Source organism: Diospyros lotus, chromosome 8 (genome assembly GCF_014633365.1).
Source record: "Diospyros lotus cultivar Yz01 chromosome 8, ASM1463336v1, whole genome shotgun sequence".
Classification (NCBI taxonomy): domain Eukaryota; kingdom Viridiplantae; phylum Streptophyta; class Magnoliopsida; order Ericales; family Ebenaceae; genus Diospyros; species Diospyros lotus.
This window is the reverse complement of record NC_068345.1, coordinates 33,491,595-33,516,644: the sequence shown is the minus strand read 5'-3', so window position 1 is coordinate 33,516,644 and position 25,050 is coordinate 33,491,595. Positions and strand designations below refer to the sequence as shown.

The following is a 25,050-nucleotide window of genomic DNA, read 5'->3' as shown; positions in this document are numbered from 1 at the left end:
AACTTAGCACTCCTAGTTTTTCAGAACATCATTCACCTAACTCCAAATTCCACCTGGCCAATAAATAAGCTATACAAGGACAATAACGAGCTACAGAAGGAATCTACCAAAGATGCTTAGCAATTGATTGGACCCCTTCCTTACAGAAGCAGATAATCTCTCTGGTAGTCACGTAGCAGAGTTCTCTTCACAAAAGATCGAAAGGGGCCCCGATATAGCATAAAAAATTGAGCCCAACATTTTCACTACCTCAGTGGTGGTTTTAATTGGTAAGAGACATAGGCAGAAACGTTCACTGCAATTTATATCTCACTTTAAATGCATATATGAAGATCTCCCCTTCTCAAAGGTCATATCTCACATTCCACTTGCCATTAGCATCAACATTGAGTGTCCAATTATTTTCCCTGATCTGCAGGTAGGGAACCTGAAATAGAAAGAAACCAAGATCAATAAGAAAGAGTCACTATAGTGATGGTATGCTATGTAAGTTTTACCTAAGGGAGAAAAGCAATCTTATTTAGTAAGTTCCTCTAAAGCAAACCACTAGAACAACTGAATTTAACATGGAAAGAATGTGAGAGCATAAAGGAACCATACAGTTTTGGAAGTACTTTGGAGACTCTTGAATTTTTTTTTTTTAACATGGCAAGCATACAATAGCACAAGGGATTTACCAGAACCATATGGTACCCTGGTGACTATTAATGATATTATAACCTTCTTAACACTCCCCTTCAATAAACAACGTTCACACTACAAACTTGGAGGATGGAAAACCATATGCATAAGTTATTCAAGTAACATCTACTAGAGCACACATACCTTGTCCAATACTTCATAACCAACTTTAAGCCGTATATCTTGGCCTTTACGAAAATTGAGAATGCCCCAAGAAAACTCAGCAGCCCCTCTTGATTTCCTCTATCAAAGTGTTAACATGGAGTAAGTGCCACAAGTAAGTCAAAAAACAACAGATTGGAGCCTGAACAGTGTCATCCCTTTATCAGAAGACAGCAAAAATAGCTGTATTTGCAAAGTGCAACTGCTTACAATATATATGTCAAGAAATTATAAGTTTGAAAAATCAAAACATCTAGTAAAATAAAGGACTTTTCCAATTTTGAAAAGCATTAGAAAGGCTAAGAATAAATTATCACATATTATACCTTTGCTTCTGAAACAAGATTTCAGAATTGAAGGGAAAACAATACCTCTCTAAATTCTTTATCAACATCACACCGCCCCTTAATATTAAACTCTACCAATCCATTAGGTGTCACAGAAAATGCCTTCTTTCCTCGTACACAATACCGGAGCTTCTCATGTCTATCATATAGCAATCCCACACCAAGACTAGCTGATAACTGCAGATGGTAATTATTAATACTTCAGTATGCTATATGAAGGGAAAATTTCTCGTGGCACCTTAGATGTAAATCACTTCAACCATAAATACAATTACATACATCTGGATAGAAGTGTCTTATCATTGCACTTAGATAACTTGGAGCTCCATATTTTGTATCTAGCTCTCCATGAACCTGGCATGCACACATAGACATGAGAAGGCGAGCAACTTCTTGGAAGTTCACAACTTAATACCACTAGACTTTTAAGCGGAAGATAAATGGATAATTAAAATAGTGAAGACAAGGATTCTAAAGCCAATAGGGGGAGAAGGAGTTTGTGTAGAGGTCCAAATTGATGACTAACGTGAAAGGGCAACAAGAAAATTTCTTTCTTTAGCACCTGGTTCACAGATTTCGCTACTTGTTATATACTTTGACCAAAGGTAATTGCTTGTCAAATACAGATGTACAAACAGCCAAAAAGTATACTCCAAACCCAATAAAATTAAGCTGAGATAGCAAGGGAAAACAATAGGCATGGGGTTTTTCTTAGTAGAGTGAACAAATAAACCTACCTTTCTAAGAAACTAACAAAACTAAAGTCGGTCGTCTCTGTTCAGCTTAGTTCATTTCCTAACAAACCTTGAGCCAATTATCGGTTTGTTGGTCGGTTTACCTAAATCAGCCAAGAACCAATTACTCTCCCTCCCCACTTCATCAATTTATGTTGCTTCGAAGCAATACATGAAAACTTTTCAGCTGACATGGGACAAATGCACGAGACGTCTACATATATTCCTCTTAAACGAGAGCTCCTATTTTCACATCAACCAAGTAGATGCCTTTCTCTTCCACCACTATAAGCAGTCTTGCTTTCCCAGTTTCCACAGTCCCCACATTGGCATAAAAAAGAAAACCTTCCTCCCACCACTCTACCCAAACATGAATGGCCCTGAGCAATAGAAGTTAGATAGCAATTTTGAGCTAAATGGAATCAAGATTTGTCAGTGCGGTTTGGATAAGCTTTAAGGGGAGACATTTATGGAACTAAACAAGGCATTGTGGCTCTGGGTAAAAGCATCAAACGAATTACATACCCAAAATTCTAATTACATAACTCCTTTCTTCGTGCTCGTGCACGTGGAGATGTAAGAATGCTTCAAAACTTAAATAACCAGTGGGAAAAGCGAAAATAGAGGCAGTATTTACAAATTGATAGAAATAGAAAAAGAATCAGCAGAAGGCAAAAAGTCCCTCATCAGCAGTTCAATGATAAAAAAGAAAGTTCACCGTCCAGAAGTCCAACACCATAATTATATAAATGTCACATTAACAGAAAAGAAAAAAAAGAAGCTGCAAATCTCTTTATGGTTTGCCAAACTGCAATCACATGCTTTCTGGCTAAAAACACTCAACAACAATCAGAAGCTGAACAACGCTCGTGGCTGTTATTTGCCGCCCCACGTTGATGGATTAACCTTTTGTCGAAGTGGAAGGCTAACAAATTCCCACACACACACAAAAAAAAAAAAAAAAAAAACGAAAAGCGAAACAAAGGAGATTTGGTTTGAGGCAACTGCGGATTTGGTACCTGCAAGAAGGTACTGGAGTCGACGGGGAACTTCTCTTTGGCGTGAATTCTGAGAGCCTTTGAATCTCCGCCATATCTAATGGAAGTCTCCATTGGTTGACGGATCTGGACCTCTGCGGTACGGTAGAAAGTATAAATTCTAGCCACAAACTGCAAAACACAAACCCTAGGCCTAGACTAGAAGATTATATATGTGAGCATATATATATATATATATATATATACGAATATATAGCTCGCGCCCACTCTACGGCAGTTATTCTACCACTACCATTGGACCATTAGATCGGATCAAATGACAATCCATCTCCCACCGTCACCGTCACTTTGAATTGTCGCTGCAGAAAAATCAAAACAATCCTCAATTATCAGAAATGAATTATTATCTCGTTTGAATAAAAAAACTTTATTATTCTTGTAGATTAATATTTATAATAATATAAAATAAAATTTTACATAATACTCACAAATTTCACCGTTGATTTTTTATTTTTTTTTGTAATCGCGACTATTGATTGATTGGCGTTATATTTCAGACTATTTCTATTAAAAAAAAAGATTTGAAATTAAATTAAATTTAGTTGAACTCTAAAATTAAAATGAATAAAAGACTCAAAAGGCAAAGGTTGAAATAACACCTATTTACGTGTTATTTTTATTTTTTTAATTTAAATTTATTGTGAATTTAAATTAAATTTAAAATTTTAAATAATAATAAAGGCAATCTAATGTAGGATATAAATTAACAAATAAAAACGACTCAAAACAAACAAGCAATTATTAAGACATTTGATTTTGGCTTAGTTTTTTATTAAATAACTTATAAACTCCTCCTTAATAAACTTTTTTGATAATTTTTTTTTTAAAAAAAATTAACACGTCCTAATTTTCTGTTTTAGGAGTTTTTAAAACTCTTATAATTTAAATTAAACCAAACACCCTTTAAAAATGAAAACTAAATTAAGTCATCGACAAAGATACCGCGTCATCGTCATCGTACTAACTTCGTTTCACAATCCAATAACATCATGCCACGTTTTCATGACCTTAATACACGTCAATTGGTAAAAATAAAATATATTTTAAATTTTAGATTTAAAAAGAATACCAACTGCCATGTATTTAAATCATGAAAACACGACTCAATATTATTAAATTATTATGATACTATATATATATTATTAATAAAATGACGGTGATATATTTTCTCAGATTGGCAAATTATACCTTCTATTTCATGCAGAAAGAAGTTCAGGAAAAAGTGCAGCCCCACAAATAACATCTACTAAACTTGGTATAAAACAAAAATAAATAAATAACCTTTTCTTGTAATACCCGAAAGCAAAAATCAACCAACAGACGGGAGTGCGATCTACGCCATACGAGGAAACAGATTTCACGACTCATTTACCACATTAGAAATGTAAGCCCCCACACTCTTTTAAGTCACCGAGAAGAGTACGGCCCCAACTAAACCACAACTAGAGGAAGGTGTATGTAAATGAGAGACAAAAAGGGCAAAATCTTTAATAAATTACCATCATCTACTGTAAGATGAAACAAGAACCATAGATGGTTGGACCTATTTCATCAAGCTGTCCTTCAGACCACAGACAAATTCAGAGCTCGACCAATTTGCCCACAAAAGTGTTCCTCACGGTCAAGGTGCATGTTTGTTAGTTTTAGATCTCCTCAATAACATCGAGGATGTCTTCAACCTCCTGCCTTAGTGCTGCGACTTTCTGCTGAAGAGCAGCGACACGGTTCTCAATTTCACGTCCCCCAGGTTTTTTCTCGTAAGAGTCCACCACCGTAGAGTGTTTAGACATTATTCTTTCCTGCAGTTCTTTCTCCTTGGCAACCAGGTCGTCCACCTATATTAAACAAGTCAGTAGTAAGCTTTCAACAGAACTGCCACCAATAACAAACAATACAAAAGAATCGCATGCACGATGTCTAGTCTCTGCATCAAAGGTGGCAGCCATTAGGCTGGCCCCAATTTTTACTAGGTAAAACCTCTTATTGCGATCAAGGGGTAAAAGGTGTCAGACTTGAACGGGTAATGCCCAAACCTTTGGCAATAGCGGAGCGGCTTGAGGAGAAGAACGCAAAAAAGCCAACAAGGGCTTCAATTCTTTGGAAAGCTCTTTCAACACACCGTCAGCTGCCTTTCGAGCTGCTTTACAGGCTTGCACATCCCCTGTTCTGGAGAGATCACGCAATGATGCTTCTAGCCTATCGTGGACTGTTAAGCACCTATTTATAATGCTCTGAACCTGCTGAATAGCAGTTTGTACCTGAAAAAAGGGACAATTCAGTATATGAAAGCATAAACTAACACATACTACATGGAACACCACTATATCCTGACTACCTCATCCCACTGCAGTCTTGCCAGATAAGAAGCAGATGACTTTGAGATTGTCAAGTCAGCATGCATATAAATGATGCAGGCAACGAACAGGGAGAAAAATCCAAAAATCAACATCAATGGCTCCATCAGCAATGAAAGCTTGTTGAACTTGTAATAGACCTGCAGCAAAAAAAATTGTAACCAGGAGGTAATGTAAGAATTGCCGTGCCTAAATGGAGGATGGCATACCAGATTTAAACAAGCACGATGAACTCTTCGTTAAATAATGAACTCAAGGCTTAAGCAAGTAAAAAGAAGCCCTTCAAGGAAATAATGAACTCAGGCTCAAGCAAGCAAAATTGATGATGTACGTGGGTATTTCATCTCTAGGGAACCAGTAAAAAATAGAAAAAAGGAACAGAAAAGTCCCTGTGCTTATGGCATTTATATTTAGCAAAACAGTCAGCCGAAGGATGGGGGCCCACATTACCACCTCCCCCCCCCCCCCCCAGGCTGCCGCCTTCCGCTGACTGTTTCAGTGCATCATCTCGGTTCAAACATCACAGTCCAGTTGGAATAGAAGAGATAACATCCAGTCTTTATATACAAGAGATTGCATTGACTCATTGCTTGAAGTAGAAGAAGTCAAAACTATTCTCAGTAAGACCGTTCTATATTGTTGCAGAGCAAATTTTACAAGTCAATTGCCATCTACCATGATGCAAAGATGGATGGTCCATGTAAAATCCAGCTCAAATGGGCATCAAACATCTTTATTGGAGGCGGATACATGTTCAAAAATCTCCATGAAAACCGCAACATGGGGACATACCCTAATTCTCATGTACAGGAGCATGCGGATATAAATAAATTTGATCCAATTAAGTATTCTTCTTTTTTTATATAGGGTAAGATGGCATTTAAAAAAAATAGCTGATATCCTGTAATAAATGAGAGTTTATAGCATAGAATATAATATGATGAACATCACTCTTTATAGGGCCAGAAAAAATTAGGAACCTATGCGGTTAGGGATTCTTGACATGGAGGGCAGGGGATCTAATGCTTAGCACAAGTTGAAATTTATTGCATAGCAAGATCTGATAAGATTTGTCAATCCCCTGGCTTTGGCAAGGTTCTCTCTCGATTTGTAGAGAGAGTTAGGTGGGAATTATGTTGGAGGGAAGAGAAATTAGAGAATTGAGGAAGAAGGATTGAGAATGAAATGAGAGGGAGAGAGAATTTGAGAGGGAAATTGAGTATGAACCAGTTCAAATGGTATTCGATGCTTCAAAATGAATCAGGGCGAGCTTATATACTCTGCCCTAGGGGGAAGTTGGCGCCAAAAACGGTTACCACTTCCCACGTGCATATCTTTACACTTCTCACAATTACAATTATCCTACCAGCATTTATACTTATTACAGTAGTCCCCCCCTTTAGGTACATGACGACTCCCCTCCCCTTGAGCTAATTCTAGTCCTCAAGAATGCTTAGTAAGCTGGCTGCGCTTGGAAACTGCTGGAGGAACTCCGGTAGATATTCCCCAAGTGTTATTGTCCGGGTGTAATGAGGACCATTGCACTAGCACTTGGGTGATTGGGGCTCCTTGCTGGAAAATCACTCTCTTGTCCAGGATGGCTATTGGTGTGACTGCTGGCTCTTCCTCCCTGAGTGGAAATGGGAGGGATTGGCTGGCTGCCTGGTCCCCAGTTGCCTTTCTGAGTAGGGAAACATGGAACATGGGGTGAATGTGTCCCCTTGAGTAGTTGCAGCCTGTAGGCTATTGGTCCTACCTTCACAGTGATGGTATAAGGGCCGTAGAACCTGGGACTTAGTTTAGTGATAGGCTGCCTCGGGAGATATATCAGATGGGGCTGACTGAGTTTGAGGTATACCCTTTCTCCTACGTCAAATGTCCTCTCACTCCTTTTATCAGCCAGCTGCTTCATCCAGTTTTGAGCCTTGGCCAATTCCGTTTTCGAGATTTGTAAAATGTCTTGTCCATGCTGCAGATAGGCATTCACAGCAGCCATAGACGTTGGTTCTCCCATAGATGGTAGTAGGCTAGGCTTGTATCCATATAGAGCCTCGAATGGTGTCATTCTAATGGATTGGTGGTGGCTGGAATTGTATCACCATTACACGAGGGACAACCATTTGTGCCACCCCTTGGGCTACATAAAGTAGAAGCACCTTAGATAGGTCTCAAGGCACTGGTTAACCTTGTCCGATTGGCCATCAGTCTTTGGATGGTAGGTGGTGGACATGTGGAGCTTAGAGCCCAATGATTTCAGCAGATCTTGCCAAAATAAGCTAGAAAACACTTTGTCCCTATATGAAATGATGGTTTGGGGCACCCCATAACTTCACCACATTGTCCAGAAACACCCTAACCACCTCTTGTGCTGTGAATGGATGGGACAAACTGAGGAAGTGGTTGTACTTAGTCAATCGATCCCCCACTACTAGGACACAATGCCTCCCCTTTGACCGAGGCAATCCTTCTACAACATCCATAGTTATGTTGGCCCAAGCTTGATTTAGAACCCCTAAGGGTTGCAGGAGGCCTGGTCTAGCCACTGACTCATGCTTGCACCTCTTACAAGTGCCACATTGCAATATGAACTCCATCACTAACTTTTTCAGGCCAGGTCAATAAAACACCTACTTCACCTTCTGGTATGTGTTTTGAATACCCAAGTGTCCCCCCAAAGGAGAATCATGCATGGTTTGGAGAATTCTTCTCTTCAATGCCTCACAGTCCCCTATCACCAATCGCCCCAGGTATCTCATCAGGCCATTACATATGGTGTACCCCTACCTGCTATTGCTATTGCTGTCATAGCTGAACTGTTCCAGTAGCTCCCTTGCCCAAGTCCCCTTATCATAGCTGGCTGCCACCTGATTGGTACCAAAGCTGTAATGGTTGCGCAGTCTCCCTCCTCATAGCATCTTGATAAGGCGTCTACGGCCACATTTTCTTTTCCTCTTCTATACTGAATCACAAAATTCAGTCCCATCAGCTTCGCCATACCCTTCTGCAAATTAGTGTGCAACTTCTACTGTGTGAGAAACTTAAGACTCTCATGGTCTATCCTGACTCTTGATTCTAAATTGCCCCCCCTCCAAATAGTGCCTCCACTTATCCACTGCTATAAGCACGACCAATCACTCCTTGTCATATGTGCTAAGCCCTTGATGTCTTGGGACTAAGGCTTGACTCATGAAGGCCGAGGGTCGGCCCTCTTGTGATAACACAGCCCCTACTCTGGTTCCACTAGCATTGACCTCCAAGATGAATGGCTTACCAAAATCAGAGATCCCCAACACGGGCACTTCGCACATGGCTTGCTTCAATTGCCCAATGTCACATGGCGTAAAGGGGACTTAATTTTGCTGCTGACTTTTTGTTGCTACTTATTGTATTGCTTAAATCTTCTACTACTTTTAATTGCATTTTCCTTTTCCAGCTAGGTAGTTTGTTAGCTAGTACTGCCAGGTGTAAAGGTGACTAGAATAGGACAAAATAGTTAGTGATCTGCTATGGCAGCACCCATAGAACAAACTATAGATCCTCTTGAATCCTCCTGTAAGGGATTATCGAAAATCAATCAAGAATTCTAGTCTCTTCTTCTCTCAAACTTTGCTCTACTTTTCTTTCTTCAATCTCTCTCTTTCTCCTTTCTTCACTCCCCCTCCATTCTTCTTCATTGTTCTCCAGCACACCCCTAATTCACATTGAATTAGAAGAGTTGCTACTGTCACAGCATAGCAGTGACACCCAAATGCAGTCCTTGCCTCTTCACTCCACCTAAAGTTATCCTTTTTTAATAACTCTGTCAGTGGCTTGCTTATCATTCCCTAGTTTTTCACAAAACGCCTATAGTAGCCCGTCAGCCCCAAGAACCCCCTCAAGGACTTGATATTCTCTGGTCTAGGCCACATTACCATAGCAGAAATTTTCTTGGGATCAATGCTAATTCCAGCACAAAAAATCACATGCCCCAAGTACTCCATCTGTTTCTGAGTAAAGGCACATTTGGACCTTTTGATGCATAGCCGATTGAATCTAAGGATGCTAAATACAATCCTAAGGTGTTCTAGGTGCTGAGAAAAGGTAGGGCTGAAGATCAATATATCATTGAAGAACACCAGCACAAATTTTCGAAAACATGACTCAAAGATGTGGTTCATTAGGGCTTGAAAGGTTGCTAGTGCATTAGTTAAACCAAAGGGCATTACTGTAAACTCATAGTGCCCATGGTGGGTTCTAAAAGCGATTTTAGGCATACAAGTTGGGCTCATTAGGATTTGATGATAGCCAGATCTCAGGTCAAGTTTGGAGAATATAGAGGTATGGCTTAGTTCATCTAATAGTCTTCAAAAATAGGAATAGGAAATTTATCCTTGATGGTAATGTGGTTTAGCTGGCGATAGTCAATACAAAAGCGTCAAGTTCCATCCTTTTTCTTAACTAAAAGGAGAGGAGAGGCAAATGGGCTTCTGCTGGGACAGATTATAGAATTGTCTAGCATTTCTCTTACTAATTTCTCAATTTTAGTTTTAAGCATTGGGGGATACCTATAGGATCTTATGTTAATTGGTGCAACGTGTCATGTACCTGGGGGCATACTATAATAAATAGAAGTTAGTGGTAATAGGCGCTATAAACCATTGTATGTGGGTAGTAATGGCGTGTGATACTTAGGTGGTTATTTTGGTAGGAGATGTAGCATGTGAGGGAAGGCTATAAATTGTGGCCGGCCCTACCATTGGGATCATCTAGAATTTGAATGAAATCTTGATTCCCTCTCAGTTCCCTTCTCAATTCTTCTATCCTTCTCTATCTCTCTCTATTTCTCTAATTCTCTTTCCCCCCTACTTCACGAGATTCTTCTCGTTTTCACTGAGGTCTTTACCAACCGAGAGAGATCAATTCTCAAGCATTGCCAGATCCTTGCAGATCTGACACATCGTTGGGTTGCAAAGGAATAGAGTGATCAAATGGTCTTTGAGGGGGTAGGTCCTTAGGTTCTGCAAATAGAGATCCCTAAACTCAATAAGTAATGCATCAAGGGAAGCCAACTCATGTACCTGCCATGGGGTTGTGGTTTGGGTTGTTGGTGGCCATTGAGCATTGTCCCTCTTGTTTCCCTTGTTCCTCGATCTCCTTACTGGCCTCAATCGAGAATAATTGAGCCACTTGAGAGAGCTTGCACTTGAGCAGCTTGTGCAACCTCTTTCCCCTAATCAACTTACAAGCACTTGTTTCCACATTCCCTAGTAGGGTAATTCTCCTGCTTTCCATTTCTAATATAACTTCCACCTTATTAAAATCAAAGCTTATAGGACTTACCTCTTTCATCCAATCAACCCCCAAAACTATCTAACACCCTCCCAACTTTAGCAGCCTCGGGTCAGCTTCAAACGTTTCTCTTTGCATTGTCCAACAAAATCCCAGGCAAACAAATTTACTTAATACCTTGCTTTCATTAGCCACTGTTACTAATAGAGGTTAAGTGCTCGACAACTCACAATTCATCCTCCTAGCTTCCCCTTCGTCAATGAAGCTGTGGGTACTCCCACTATCAATGAGCGTTCCTTTTGCACCTTCCTTTCAACCTTGATAATCTTGAAGCTAACCACTCCTTTTATGGCTTGGAGGGATATAGTACCATTGTCTTCTTCTTCCCAATCATCCCCTACAACCATGGGCCTCTTCTCCTGCATCCTCCTCAATCTCCCCCCTTCCAACAGAAGCAATTGCCTCCTACATAGGTGTCTGGGGAAATACTTATCCCCACACCTATAACATAGCCTAGTAAGCCTCCTCTGCTCTATTCCCCTGCCCCCTTGCCCCGCATTAGCAAGGGGTGGTAATGCCGGTAGCTTTGGCATTACCCCAGCCTAGTATGTCTCTCTTCCTTGCATCCTCCCCACGAGTGGTGAGAAGCCCGAGCCATTTCCCTTGCCTCGATTCCTCTGCTTCTTCATCAAGGCTTCCACATTCAACTCCTAAAGCAAAGCACTCTCCACCGCTTCTTGCACTGTCCTTGGCCTTGTCATCTTCACCGTGGATCTGAGTTCCTCACTCAGACCACTAATAAAACTTGACATGAAGTAATCTTCAGTCAGTTATAGATTTTTGCTGAGCATCAGGGATTTCTACTCCTCGAACCTGAGCTGGTACTCTTGCACCGATCCATTCTGCTTCATTTTGTTGAACTCCTCAACTATATCCATAGTTCTCCTTTCACATAATCCTTTCACAAATTCATTCCAACTACATTCTTCTCTTACCCTTGACCACCCCTAGTACCACACATCCCCTATGTCATTCAAGTAGGCCACTGCCAAATTGATCTTCTGATCATCGACTAGCTGATGTATCGATATCCCAAACAATTTCTCACATTGTCGAATCTACCAACATGGCTTCATCTCATCAAACACTGGCAACTCCAATTTCGGGACAGGGAAGTTGTGGTGATTTGAATTCATTTGGATCTCTGGTCTCCTTTCCACTCCATTGTCCCCCATGGCCGCCAGATCAATCTCCACCTCTGATGAGCCGACCACCCTCTGGCTCGTGCCAACTCCTGACAATATCGGATTCGATCTTTCTCACAGGGGAAAATCCGAAGACATTCTCATTGAGCTTGGCTTGAGAACATGAGCATAAACTGTTGCATCTGATCACATAGCATACTGCTTTGTTCTCTCATCTCCTTTTTGATTTGATTGCAAATATGCCCGCGCAATTAATCCGATGCCTCCTCCAGCTTCTTATCAACCACCATTCCAATCGTTTCCTCCATGGATCCGACTCGAGTATGCATATCCATCACCGTGGTTGTCACCTGCTGGAGCTGCAATTCCATTTGCTTCATATGAGTGCCGTTCACCATTGCTCAAATGCTCAAATTCGTCAAAATTCTTGGGCTAGGAACGAAGCTCCGATACCAATTGTTGAATCCCCTGGATTCAACAAGGTTCTCTCTTGTTTTGTAGAGAGAGTTAGACAGGAATTATGTTGGAGGGAAGAGAAATTAGAGAATTGAGGAAGAATGAAATGAGAGGGAGAGAGAATTTGAGAGGGAAATTGAGTATGAATCAGTTCAAATGGTATTCGATGCTTCAAAATGAATTAGGGTGGGCTTATATACTCTGCCCTAGCAGGAAGTTGGTGCCAAAAACGGTTACCACTTCCCGCATGCAAATCTTCACACTTCTCACAATTACAATTATCCTACCAGCATTTATACTTATTACAATAGTCCCCCCTTTAGTCACAAGGCAAGATTTAACTCTTGGAGAAATTTAATGCTCATTAATGGATTGGCCATAGACATTTGAGACTAACCAGAAAACTTTTGACATGGAAATATAGAGAAAATAACATGCAGAGTTAGCAGAGGAAGGCGGAAGGGGGGAAGATGGGGATAAAGCAAGAGAGGGAAGCAAATTTCCCCTTGACAAACTTAACAAATTTCTATGCTTTCACATTCACAAAAAAACACCCAATATTCTTAGGATAAACAAACTTGAAAACCATGCCATATATGCATGCCATTTTTGCCAAAAACATTTAGAAAACCCAGCTCTTTATTAGTGTGCCCCCACTCTATTTCCTGCTTACATGTATAGAACACTGATTTATTGTTTCCAACCTAAATAGCATAAAGATATAAAGAGGGCATTGGCACAAAAAGAACCTAAATAGCATAAAGAACTCTAGAAGAGACCATACAAAGACTTTGCAGTTTGCACAAACACACATCACAAAACTTGTAACTGTTTCCCCCGGTATTCAGATGTGTCCATTGGATGCTACAATTTTTGTGGAAATGCTTTATATTTAATAGTAATCTCACTTCAAAAACTAGCCGGGGCACTCGGGATGTGCTTATCCTATACATCTAAGTGTCACAAAGTGCTCATATTTTCTTATTTAGTGTTCCAAATCATGAACACGCTGACAAAGTATTGGACATATGAACGCATGCAAGAAGTGTCTGTCCTAGAGAGTTCATCTATAGAATGTATCAATGCTATTTAGAAATTAGTCCCTCTACAGCAAATGTTAATGCTACTTAGATGCTAACTGCATTAGCCCATTCAAAGATGGATATTAACTAGCTAATATCACTGATGGTAAGAGTGTTCAAAATCATCAAAATATAAACTAAGCAAAAGAATTTGTAACTTAGGAGACTTGATGCCTCACATTTTCAGAGTTTATTTCACTCAAGAACAAGCAAAGCCATACCTGAAAATGCTGATTATGTTCTGGTACAACATTGGTCTTCTCTAGCACAACTACTGGTCTACCAACCATATCTAAATGGGAAAATTTTGTCTGCATCAACCACAAGCAACGTGAGAGGAGCATTCAAAGAAAATGGCAATAAATTTGAACGCAGAAAGCAAAAATAAAATGGATGAATCCTAGTGTTACAATACCTCATGCCATTGCTTCACAGAAAATGGGACCGATACAGAAATATCCCTTGAGCCCTCCGGCAAAACAACCTTTTATTAAGGGAGAAAAGAAAAGAACGCAAAATCAAGAATATAGAAATACAACTCCAACAATCATCATAGAGGAGCTCAAAGTAATCATTAGATTTCATAATGCCTTAGAATGGACCAACGTATGGCATAACTATAGTGATTTCAAGAATCAATTAGGATAACATTTACAAGAATAAGATGTAACACCATGTGGAATCCATACAGAGAGCAAGGCGGTGAACCCTGTACAGTAATAAAGAGTGGGAAAAGACCATGGTAGGCTCTGTCTATCTACAAGAGAACATCACTCTCCAAGAAACTGACAATAGAAAAGGCAATATCCTTGCTCAGCCATAAAAGAATGGAAATAATAAGTGTTCCCTTTACACAAAGAACAAATATTTCTTCTTTTTTTTTTTTACTTATTATTATTTAATCGTTTTTTCATATTGTACAAGTTGGTTACACAATTCCAACTATGTGATGGAACACAACCATATCAATTATCTTCATTTATAGTCATCTCATGAAACTAATTTATACGATGGTGTTGAAACTTTATCTCACCACTCCTTTGCTGGAGGGCTGCGTCAAGATGGGCATCCAACATAAAATTTTGCCACATTTCTTTTGCAAGGATTTGTAAGTTAATGTGATTTTTAAAAGTTAATTGATATTATGAATGTCATGCCACCGACCTTAACTTAGTTAGGATCAGTGTTATTAAAGGCGCACCTAGAATGCTCCCAGGCGCTCCTGGCCTTTTTTTTTTTATAACTATTTTTACTATTTAAGTGTTTATTACTATAATTTTTAATAGAATCCTAATAGGAAAAGGAAACATTTCAAATTCCAATTCCAATTGTAACTAAATACTAATTGGAATTGATATTTAGTTTATTGCTGTAATTTTTAATATAATCCTAATAGGAAAAGGAAACTTTTTAGATTCCAATTCCAATTATAACTAAATACTAATTGAAATTGGTATTTAGTTTTTGGAATTGATATTTTGTTTAGTGCTGTAATTTTTAATAGAATCCTAATAAGAAAATGAAACTTTTCAGATTTCAATTCTGATTATAACTAAATACTAATTGGAATTGGTATTTTGTTTATTGTTGTGATTTTTGATAAGATTCCTAATAGGAAAAGGAAACTTTTCAGATTCCAATTCTAAATATAAGTAAATACGAATTGGAATTGGTATTTAGTTATTGGAATCCAAATTGGTATTTTGTTTATTACTATAATTTTTAATAGAATCCTAATAGGAAAGGAAAACTTTTCAGATTTCAATTCCGACTAATTGGAATTGGTATTTTGTTTATTGTTGTAATTTTTAATAGAATCCTAATAAAAAAAAGAAACTTTTCAAATTCCAATTCCAATGAAAACTTTTCATATGGAAATGTTTGATCTTGACGATGAGGATGATTTTTAGCTAATTTAAAATTCATAATTAGTTAATCTTGAATAGGATTTAAGACCTATAAATTGTTTAAGATTTATTTTAAGTTGACTAAAAATCTTTGCTTTTCTTACAATGTTTTTTACGTTTGTGATGCTTATATGTTGGTTGCTGAAATATGATGGGATATGCTTTGCTGAAATTTATAGGTATGTAACTTGTTTTAATATTTTTTTTAGTTAGTATATGTATATGTTGAATTTTTAATTTTCTTGATAACATGCTTGTGAATATATTATTAAGAGTTAGAACCTATTTTATACCTTATTCTTCAACTAGGGTACATATTTTTCTTTTTGTTTTAGTTAACATGCACTTAGTTCCACCAGGCGTGAGCCTTGCCTTGCGCCTCAAGCTCCAACACTCTTGTGCGCCTTAGTGCACCTTGAGCTATTAATAATATTGGTTAGGATAAGGTGCAATTGATGATGATGATGACTTTCTCATTATTATTTGCTACCGGATGAGTGCAGGAAGGGCACTTAAGTGCCTATTTAAAAGAGTAAAGGGGAAGTTCAAAGTTGTGAAAATTGTAGAGGAATCAAGCTAATGAGTTAAATATGAACATTGGTTGAGTGAAGCAAAGATTATGAAGATTAAGAAGAGAAACCAAGGAATCTAAAAACCAATTTTGTTTAGTAGGTGAACAATAGAAGCTACATACTTGCTAAGGGTGCCTATTGGAAAGATATAAGATAAACAAAAAGATTATATATGGAGTTTATAGATTTAGTAAAGTCTGACAATTTCTAGAAAACCATTGTGCAGGGTCCCAGAGAAGAAAGGAGTCAAAATTCCTTATATACAAGTTACTAAAGAGATATATCATGCAGGAAAAAATGTCAAAACATGTGAAAGAGATACTAAGCCTTTTCCAATTAGAATTAAATTACATCAAAGATCTGCATTAAGACCATATATCTTAGCCCTCGTAATCAGCTCGCTAAACATTTTTAGGATAGGTGCCTCAATGTATGCCATATGATAATGTCTGGGTGGATGAGACAAGAATGCATGAACATTAGACTCAATATATGGAGGAAGACTTTAGAATCTAGAGGTGTTAAATTAAACAGATTAAAAAATGGAATATATGGAATGAAAGTTTTCAAAAATACAAGTTTGGATGATGTTGTGGAAAAACTTGAAAATCAAGTCATCTCAAGGAAAGATTTGTTCAAATATCTGGGATCAACTATCCAAAAAGATGGAGAAATTAGTGAGAATGTCACTCATAGAATTAATGCAAGATGATTAAAATGAAAAAGTAAATCTGGTGTATTGTGTGATCATAACATTCCATTTTAACTAAATGAAAATTTTTATAAGATGGCTATAAGACTAGCTTTATTATATGGCATAACATGTTGGCAGTAAAACACCATATGCAAAACATGAACATAATGGAGATGAGGATATTCTAATGGATGTGTGGCCATGCAAGAAAAAATAAAATTAGAAAGGGCTTATTCATAATAAAATCGAAGTGGCTCCTATTGAACATAAAATGCATGAGACATGATTAAGATGGTTTGGTCATGCAAAAAGAAAAACAATTAAGGCTCCTATGAGGAAAATGGATGGCATGGACAGCGTCTTTTGCAAAATAAGTAGAAAAATTTGGTAGAAGACTCTAAAGTATGATATGAGTTATAAGATTAAGAAAAACTTAGTGGCATTAAGGCTTGATATGTTGTTTTAAGAGGCTAGATTCCTTTTAAATCTCTCCACAACCCTTCCTACATTGCCTCACCTCTAAAGCATAGCCAAGCAGCATCCCTAAATAAATGGTAGGCAAGAAGCCTATCGTAAACAACAAGGACACCACCAAAACCTCCAAAATAATCCACTTTATTGTCTTTTTGTTAATTGGCAATGAGCCAATTGGCCTACCAGGCTGGCACTAAGAAAATGGTTAAGTGAATTAGGCAGTTAATAAATGCTATCTTAGAACAAGCTTGTATTCAGTATGTGAACTTTTTATCAAACTCTAGCTCAATACAGTCCTAGACCAGCAGACAGGCCCAATGCATCACTTGAAGAAGGTTTATGGACCATGGTAGAGGAGAAATTGTTAGATTTATTCTTGAGGAACAGGCCAGATTAGAAACAAAGGTGAAAAAGCGAGCTTACAAATATAGGAACTAAAAGAATATATATCATACATCCAAACATATATACATGCACACAAACACGTATATATTATGCATACATATTGCTCGGTCCAACTCTTTTTTGCAGTCCCATCCCATGGGTCACTATGACAGGCCTAAATTCGACCAAGTGAGGAGATTCTATACACACACACACACATACATATATATATATATATATCACAAAATAATGTAAAGTTGTTACCTTCACAATAAGATTGTCAATGACCAAATCATCAATTGGGCAACCAAAAGAGAAGTCAAGAAAACGTTTCCCATCTGACTGGAACAAGAAGTCTTTGAGTGGCAAGCCATATCCAATGGTAAAAGAAGTTCTCCAACCACCGAACATCGGATATCTAGGTTCAAATTCTAGTAGTGTCTGTAATTACAGAGAGGACACAAGTAAAACACCATGAAACAAAAATATGGATTTTTTATTCTATAAAGTGAAGATAATTCAGATTTATTTTTTCAGGTTAAATCAAGATTTCCCACCTTTTTTGCATCACCCCACAAATGAGATGTTGAAATGTTTCCAATTTCATCCCTATAGTAAACAGAGTGAGCTCTTGGTGGTAATTTGGCAACAAGATTCTTAAATGCTGACGCACCTCTTACATGAGGCCTAGCCTGATACTCCAGTCTGCAGTGTTCAAGAAGAATATAACAGAATAAATCCTTTATAACATAGAACCACCAAAACCTGTACAAACACGGGAAAAAAATTTGAAAATACCTAGAAAATTCCCCCATGGTTTGGGCACCTCCATGGATGAGGTTGTACTGCTCTGTCACCTGCAGATTGCCCCAGTGGGAAATCTCTATTTCTCGCACCAACTCTTGAGCAACAGCAAATGGCTTATTGTTTTCAAAGTGAACTACAATTGGTGAGTATGAAAAAGAAGGTAGGTTCTCATATGGACCATATTTAATCTCTGAACCGGAAACCTTGGTATTGTCTAACTTTGTATAGGATTCAATCTTTGGATCAGGAGGCAATTTAACACTAAGCAGTTGCACCTTGACTGCATAAGGAGAAAGATAGTATGCACTATCCTGGAACACAACACGTTGATTTTCAGGTTGAGAAATTTTCTCAGGAAATGGCCTCAGTGAATGAGTGAAAACAGCCAGAACATCCAAAATCAACCTCTCCCCTTTACTAAGCCCCTTGGGCAATGATACAGAATACCATGTAAGGGCTTGAGGCATTCCCTTAGGGTTGACAACTTCAATAGGGAGACTGGAAGAAGAAACTATTCCTTTCCCTTTTCCTTCACTAGTTGTTGCTGCCAAATATGCTAAGTTCTTAGCCTCATGATCAGGAAAGGGCAACAAAACTTGCGAAACCAGATCAGCTCCTTCATTTTCAATCTAAACAGAAGAGCTCAAAAAAATTATGAGCTGTGCCAGAGTTTGTATGCATTTGGAAGTCAAACAGATAAACTAAATCCTAAGTAGTAGTTGCAGAATTCCGAAACAGCAGTGATTCTTCGAATGATATTCATAAATAAGTTTAACAGAACTTCATCTCAAAAAGATAAATAAGAAAATATAGTGGAGCCAAAGAATGAAGCAAGGAAATGAAAGACGAGTTAACTTCCCACCTTCAACGAAGACGTGATGCGTACAATTTGCGATGTCAAATCAATCTGCAACAGGAGGATCAAAATGCAGTGAGAAGCGGGTTGAAATTAAGATCAAGGAAATAGGCTTGCAGTGGGCGCCTCAAAAACTCAAATACGTGTTCTTAGATCAGACGTAAAAAATAACAGTCTTGCCATATTAACTGGAAACCCTAGCAAGAACGCAAACAGATCGAGTTCGATTTTCCATTCTGGGAAACAAAACTAAAAATCGAATCAAGAGAAAAAAGGGACCAGGGAAAGGAATTGAATCAACAAAGACATACCCGTCGATCAACCTTCGATAGGACCAGATCGGATAGACAAGGTGCCCACAGTACAGCGATTGATAGCACTAATAGACAGAAACGAATCCCCATCTCTTCTCACTCTCTCTCACTCACTCTATCCGAGAGCAGATTAGGGTTTAGAGTCGTGAGAGCCCGAGCTCGATCCAAGTGTCTTACTGCAGCGAAATGGTGAAAGAAACGGCTGATTCTTCACATGCGCGTGTTACCTCCGCTCCCGAGTTTCACTAACTTCGGGCCGGGTTCGGGCCCCTCTGGTTTTATCGAACCCGTTACTATTTGTTTACGAATATTTTTGCAGGCTTAAAAAGTTAATATATAAATAAAAATTAAAAATTATAAAGATATATGTATATATATTAGTGTACATTCAATTAAAATATAATATCTAAATAAACAATATGCATCTCTTTATTTTACAAAATTATTACACATGTTTTTAGTATAAAATATTGAGAGGGTAATCCTTACACCAATTATAAATAAATTTTAAATATCTTACAATAAAGAATGATAGTGTATATAAAAAAAATATATATTGAAAGATGGAGTATATAAGGAAATCTCAAAAAGTTAAGGGAGTAAATGAAAAAAATCATAAATTTACTACATGACAACTTAACAGATAAAAACATTGACAGAGTTAGTGTCAATTTTTTATAATTAATTACTAACTTTTGTTAAGAAAATAAACACTGATGGCAAAACAACCATCAGTGACTTATTTGCCTTTATTATGGGGTCCGTCCGAACGAGCACCCAACGTCCCAAACAGAAACATGACGAGCACATATAGGTCACAATGACTCAGTAAGCAATATGGTATATCATTTTAGCAGTTCAAACACACCGGATTTCATGCCAAGGCAGCTAAAAGAAGACTCCAGTAGATAGATTTGCCGCACCGTCACTTTAATTTCAGACATCACAAGACATACAACACCCATGAAAGCAAGTCAAAGAATCAACTGATCAAAGAATTATGATCAAAAATCAACCATCATGAAAAGTCTGGTAAATTCTGTCCAAAACTGGTCCTCTGTACCGGACAAAGATTTGCCTCTACAACATATTGCAATTGGTTTCACATACAAACCGATGCACGAACTGAAAAGAGGGTTGTGTTAATACTTCATAAAATGGACCCTCCACAAATCTGTAGCTGTTGTACTGTTCCATGCGATGCAAATATTTCCATTGTGCAAGGGGTAGAAGCAGAGCATAGTTTCATTCACATGGACCTCTGATACCCTGAATTAGGCTACTTCCCTTCTGGTGGCATTACTTGCAAGAGCTCAACATTCAACGCAAATGTAGCTCCTGGCTGCAGAATGAACAAGTCGAATTGAGTATGAATTTTATTATTGTTCTCAAATAATTTGAGCAAAGATTCAGAACTTTAATATGAAGACTTCATAATACAATTTGCTTGCTTGTTGCCGTTTAGAAAGACCTCTTTTACAATTTCTTATTCCTATCATGTTTGTGGAGTATTAGAGGCGGCGACTTTGTTGCAACAGTAAAGTTGCTCCTTTTTAATTGGAAAGTCATGGATTCTGAGTTGTTGGAACAGCCTATTTGCAGAACAAGTGTAAGTCTACCTGTGGAAATGATAGCAACCTTTGGGCACCGAGGATGCCCCTTTATCATGCTTGTGTACTAGAACAAATAATTTAAACTAATCAACTGGTGTACATTCAGAATAACAGAAATCACCATGGCTATTGAGGGCTTACTGGAATTTCGTTCATACCCTTCTGGCCATATCCAGCTTCAGGAGGAACTATTACAGTCCTCTGAAAAAAGGTACAGGATGAAGGCAGAGAGTGAGGAAGGAAAAATGCAAGAACTCAGTTTTGATAAAATAGTGGTAAGAGTAAGAAGGCAGAGAGGAAAGCTAGCGTCTTAACCATTTAACCATGCACATAAGGAAATAAGAGCTCATTATCACCTTTCCTCCAACTTTCATCCCTTCAGTTACTGTATACATAGCTGGCGGCGGTTTTGGTGCAGCCTGTGCAGAGAACAAGCCATTCGGGTTGTCAACAAATTCACGCTTTCTTTCCTTTCCGGGGGGAGCTCCAATCTTGAACTCATAAGGCTACTTCAGAAACAAACACAAGCCAATAAATCATTAATTCATGTCAGAAATCAAGGTATGATCCACCAGGGCTGTAAGATTTCATTATTTGACTAGATTTGAAAAAGTAACAAAGAATTAATTCTCACTACTTGTCCAGTTAGTAGCAGCAATAATTGATGATGAAGATGACCAGCATAGCATGATCATGAAGTTACAAGTGGAATTATGCCATCACTGCCATGGATGTGGTATGGTACTACTTAGTGCTAAATTCCAATGTCATATTCTCAACTATGTTTATGCCTAACATGTCGAGCATTAAACATTTTTCACATCCTTTATTGCAAAATCTCACGTCATTTCATCAAGCATTGATATTGAGCAAAAGAAGCCAGATGAACATTTAGGCTAAAACCTTAAGTTAATAGACCAAGCAAAAGAAGTAAAAACCTGAGCGATGATGCGATTTCCAGCTAAGAGTTTAGATTCTCGACTTGATATTGCTGTAATACCACGATATACACAATCAAAATGCACCTGCAAAGAAGCCAGATGAATGGTAAGCTGAAATCTGATACATGAGAGCAGAAGCTCATTAACTTTCATTACAACAGACTTGTACTGTTGATCCCTTTTCTGCCACCGGGCCCTTTCCTTCAACAATGTCGTAGTATTTCAACCCATCAGCTGTTTCAAGATGCAACCAATTAATTAATGAAGGGAAAAAATATACGGTTGTTACCAATCATTCTCATGTATTCTTCAACAGACTGCTAGTACTTGTTGATTTCAGTTTGCAAATATGGATTCCTATATATTTTCATTCACTGACTTTTTCTGGGCAATGTCAGGCTAAAAATTATTACTATCTTAGTGTTGCTTCTGCCAGTATTGAACAAGCTTAAGAAAAAAACTACATGGATGCTAGAGAAAATTTGAATTTACTATCTTTATATAGCCTGCAAAATGGTAGAATAAACAATCCCGATAGAAGCATCAGTGCTTCCCAGATAGTAATTTTCCTTGTTGCAATATCTAGAACTAGAACTTGTGGAAGGAAAAATAAAGCAAAGTAAATTAAGTATCTCTACATTCATGCAAAAATTCACATAGCTAAGTAATTAACTTCACTTTCTTTTCATTTTCCTTTTCAAATCCTAGTTCCAAACATCTCCTTAAAGTTACTGTTGAAAATCTCTGACACTGGCATGGAAATATGGAGTAGGAATTCAAAGAGTGAAAACACCTTAGATGTATCTGTTAAAGCTGGCCAGATTACAGCAGTAGTTCAACAACTAAATAGAAATCCCAGGGCAACATGAGTAACAGAATCATTCTTTCCTCATATGTGATTACTAAACGTGACATATACAAATCATTCACAGAGCCGTTCTTAGAGCATTTGCCATTTGATTGCTAGGTGAAACAATGCAATATTTGTCAACAGTTACTACTTAACCCCAGAAACAAAAGAGTTCATACTATTACTTGTAGCAACAGAGAGTACAAAACCGACTATGGGAAAAATATAAACAGACACCAAGCAAAAATCAAAAACTCAGCCTAAGATTCAGCATTTAAAACTGTAATTTCACTACTTGTGGCAACACAGTAGAAGAAGTCAAATCTACTCCACAGCTGGAAGTAACGTGTTTGGTATATTAGCTAGAGAAATTATGTCATCAACAAGACCTATGCCAGGAATTGGGATATGTTCGGGAGAGTGGGAAGGAATGGAATTGGGTGAAGTGGTGAAGGATGAAAATATGTTCTCTTTTGTTTGGGAGTCCTATTAGTAATGGAATTTGGAAAGTGATTGATCCATTTTTCTTAAAATGAGCATTTTTAGTCTCTTTTAAATTTAAATTAGAGGGGATTTGATGAAAGGGAGACTCATCCTATCCATTATTTCCATCAAATTGCACTCATTTATAATTCATCCCATTCCATTCCATTACTAAAATCTCTCACAAACACAGCCTTTAAACACAACATGATTTCAAGAAATTATAGCAACCCCAAGAGAAGAAATCAGAGAAAGGCAAGAAACAATATAGCATGATTCAGAGGCATAACAAACAAGAGCAGAGTAAATGAGAGAAAAGTGACCGACTGGCGGTGAGGTAATCTTCAAGAGGGATGGCCGTCCGGTTGCGCCTCTCTCTGGCCAGTGATGGTCGGGGCGGCGAAATTAGCCCCAAAGGCAGCACGGAGATGAGAATCGCAGACCTTCTGGAAATGGGTATCGGTGGAAGAACCACATTCTGTTTGGCGTACTGCTGCTGGCTTCGCTCTATTTCTATGGCGGGTTTCGACGCAACCAGAGGATTGTTGTCTAGCGTCCAGGTCTTTACAGAAGCCATGGCCACCACTGGAACACGGATTGATTTTTTGCCCGATCAGATTATCCTTCCAAGGAGCACCATCATCATCACACTCGCGCACAGCTAAGCATTGCGATGAAAGCACAGGATCACCTCACACTTACACTCACAGAGGGTTTTTTCTTTTAAATTTTATTAAATTAATGTTTCTTTAAAAAAAATTTCACCAAACTATCAGATTGAGATTTTTACTATTGGATGCCGACTGCGCATACAGTAGGAGTGGGAGTAGACGGTCAGTCTGATTATCTAATTAATTAAAATTTAATAACTAAAAAAATAAATTATTTAAAAAAATTAAACCAAATTAACACAACCAACCAAAAAATTAAACAAGTTGAGAATCGAAAAAATCAAACAAAAATTAAAAAATTCAACTGATTGAGTAAATCGAGCAAATACAAAAAAAATTGAACAAACTAGTAAAATTAAAAACTACAAAAAAAATCAAAAAACTCTTACCAAAGAGTTACAAGTCAGAGCAAAAAGAAAGATGGAGATGACAATGGCCAATGGGCAATGGGAGATGGGGACGATGGCGGCCGAGCGGAGACTAGGACGAGAGTGTCGATGAGTGAAGGTAAAAGGTAAGACAATGAAAGGAAGCACAAAGATGATAAGAGGAAAGTTGAGGGTGATGAGTCTTCTATCTTCACTTTTTTCTTTTATATTTTCTTTTTTAATATACGTATTTAGGTTAAAAATGACATTGTTTTGTAAATTTTATCGATTCAGTTATTTTCAATACAAAAACAAACCAAAATTGATTAAACAAATTTTTCTTAAAAAAAAAAAGAATCAAATCAAAGTTTATCAAAAATTAAATTGAATCGGTAATTTTAATTAATTTAGCATGATTATTTTGATTAACTCAAAATTTTACACACCCCTGCCATAAAGGCTCTCGCTTGTTTTGTCTACGCCCAACAAATTAAAGAATGATAGGTCTCTTCCTCGCATGTGAGACAAAGTGTACGTTTGAGATTTGCATGTGGGGATTGCAATTGACATTCTATTATTTTGTAATGCAGATATCTGTCAAAAATTTGTTTTGACAGGTAGGATTTGGATATTAAAATTATTTTTTAAAGAGTAAGGCATATAATATCTTGTTAGATATGAGTAGAGTAGGGAGAATATGGTCTTTTGTCCATACTTTATTTTGATATAGTTATATATATATATATTAATTTATTTAATTATATATTAT

General features: G+C 37.7%; 3 protein-coding genes across 4 annotated transcripts; all 3 read right to left on the bottom strand.

Moving 5' to 3' along the window:
* Positions 1 to 91: 91 nt before the first annotated feature.
* Positions 92 to 3,199, bottom strand: LOC127808719 (outer envelope pore protein 21, chloroplastic-like). The gene is made up of 5 exons (XM_052347300.1): positions 2,944 to 3,199; positions 1,470 to 1,544; positions 1,215 to 1,367; positions 826 to 924; positions 92 to 427 (listed from the first exon to the last, which is right to left on the bottom strand). Exons 1-5 carry the CDS (start codon positions 3,034 to 3,036, stop codon positions 344 to 346), a joined length of 504 nt encoding a protein of 167 aa, XP_052203260.1. The 5' UTR covers positions 3,037 to 3,199; the 3' UTR covers positions 92 to 343.
* A 1,052-nt stretch (positions 3,200 to 4,251) lies between these two features.
* On the bottom strand, positions 4,252 to 19,605 carry LOC127807750 (dolichyl-diphosphooligosaccharide--protein glycosyltransferase subunit 1A). Its single transcript, XM_052345803.1, has 10 exons — positions 19,353 to 19,605; positions 19,048 to 19,092; positions 18,177 to 18,814; positions 17,936 to 18,083; positions 17,643 to 17,819; positions 13,763 to 13,831; positions 13,569 to 13,658; positions 5,318 to 5,476; positions 5,016 to 5,240; positions 4,252 to 4,817 (listed from the first exon to the last, which is right to left on the bottom strand). Exons 1-10 carry the CDS (start codon positions 19,443 to 19,445, stop codon positions 4,626 to 4,628), a joined length of 1,836 nt encoding a protein of 611 aa, XP_052201763.1. The 5' UTR covers positions 19,446 to 19,605; the 3' UTR covers positions 4,252 to 4,625.
* A 1,006-nt stretch (positions 19,606 to 20,611) lies between these two features.
* LOC127807751 (peptidyl-prolyl cis-trans isomerase FKBP18, chloroplastic) lies at positions 20,612 to 23,933 on the bottom strand. Of its 2 annotated transcripts, none has more exons than XM_052345806.1 (6): positions 23,570 to 23,933; positions 22,073 to 22,143; positions 21,907 to 21,993; positions 21,325 to 21,474; positions 21,090 to 21,169; positions 20,612 to 20,697 (listed from the first exon to the last, which is right to left on the bottom strand). In XM_052345806.1, the coding sequence occupies exons 1-5, from the start codon at positions 23,817 to 23,819 to the stop codon at positions 21,095 to 21,097; spliced, it is 633 nt and encodes a 210-aa protein (XP_052201766.1). In that variant the 5' UTR covers positions 23,820 to 23,933; the 3' UTR covers positions 20,612 to 20,697; positions 21,090 to 21,094. The 2 variants fall into 2 exon arrangements, with proteins under 2 accessions (XP_052201766.1, XP_052201764.1); XM_052345804.1 differs by having other exon boundaries at positions 21,110 to 21,169; positions 23,570 to 23,931.
* Between the last annotated feature and the right edge of the window lie 1,117 nt (positions 23,934 to 25,050).

Bases quoted from the DNA above. Each gene is read 5' to 3' on its own strand.
- LOC127807751 (XM_052345804.1), bottom strand. From the start codon at position 23,819: ATGGCTTCTGTAAAGACCTGGACGCTAGACAACAATCCTCTGGTTGCG. The intron at 21,994-22,072 runs GTCTGTTGTAAT...GCTTCTTTGCAG, and splicing joins AAAAGGGATCAACAGTACAA to GTGCATTTTGATTGTGTATA. The intron at 20,698-21,109 runs GTAAGCCCTCAA...TTCATTCTGCAG, and splicing joins AGGGTATGAACGAAATTCCA to CCAGGAGCTACATTTGCGTT.
- LOC127808719 (XM_052347300.1), bottom strand. From the start codon at position 3,036: ATGGAGACTTCCATTAGATATGGCGGAGATTCAAAGGCTCTCAGAATT. The intron at 925-1,214 runs GTATTGTTTTCC...ACACTTTGATAG, and splicing joins TTGATAAAGAATTTAGAGAG to AGGAAATCAAGAGGGGCTGC. The intron at 428-825 runs GTATGTGTGCTC...TTTCTATTTCAG, and splicing joins GTTATGAAGTATTGGACAAG to GTTCCCTACCTGCAGATCAG.
- LOC127807750 (XM_052345803.1), bottom strand. From the start codon at position 19,445: ATGGGGATTCGTTTCTGTCTATTAGTGCTATCAATCGCTGTACTGTGG. The intron at 17,820-17,935 runs GTGGGAAATCTT...CTGTAATTACAG, and splicing joins TGTGGGGTGATGCAAAAAAG to ACACTACTAGAATTTGAACC. The intron at 13,832-17,642 runs GTAACAACTTTA...CCTTAATAAAAG, and splicing joins TTGACAATCTTATTGTGAAG to GTTGTTTTGCCGGAGGGCTC.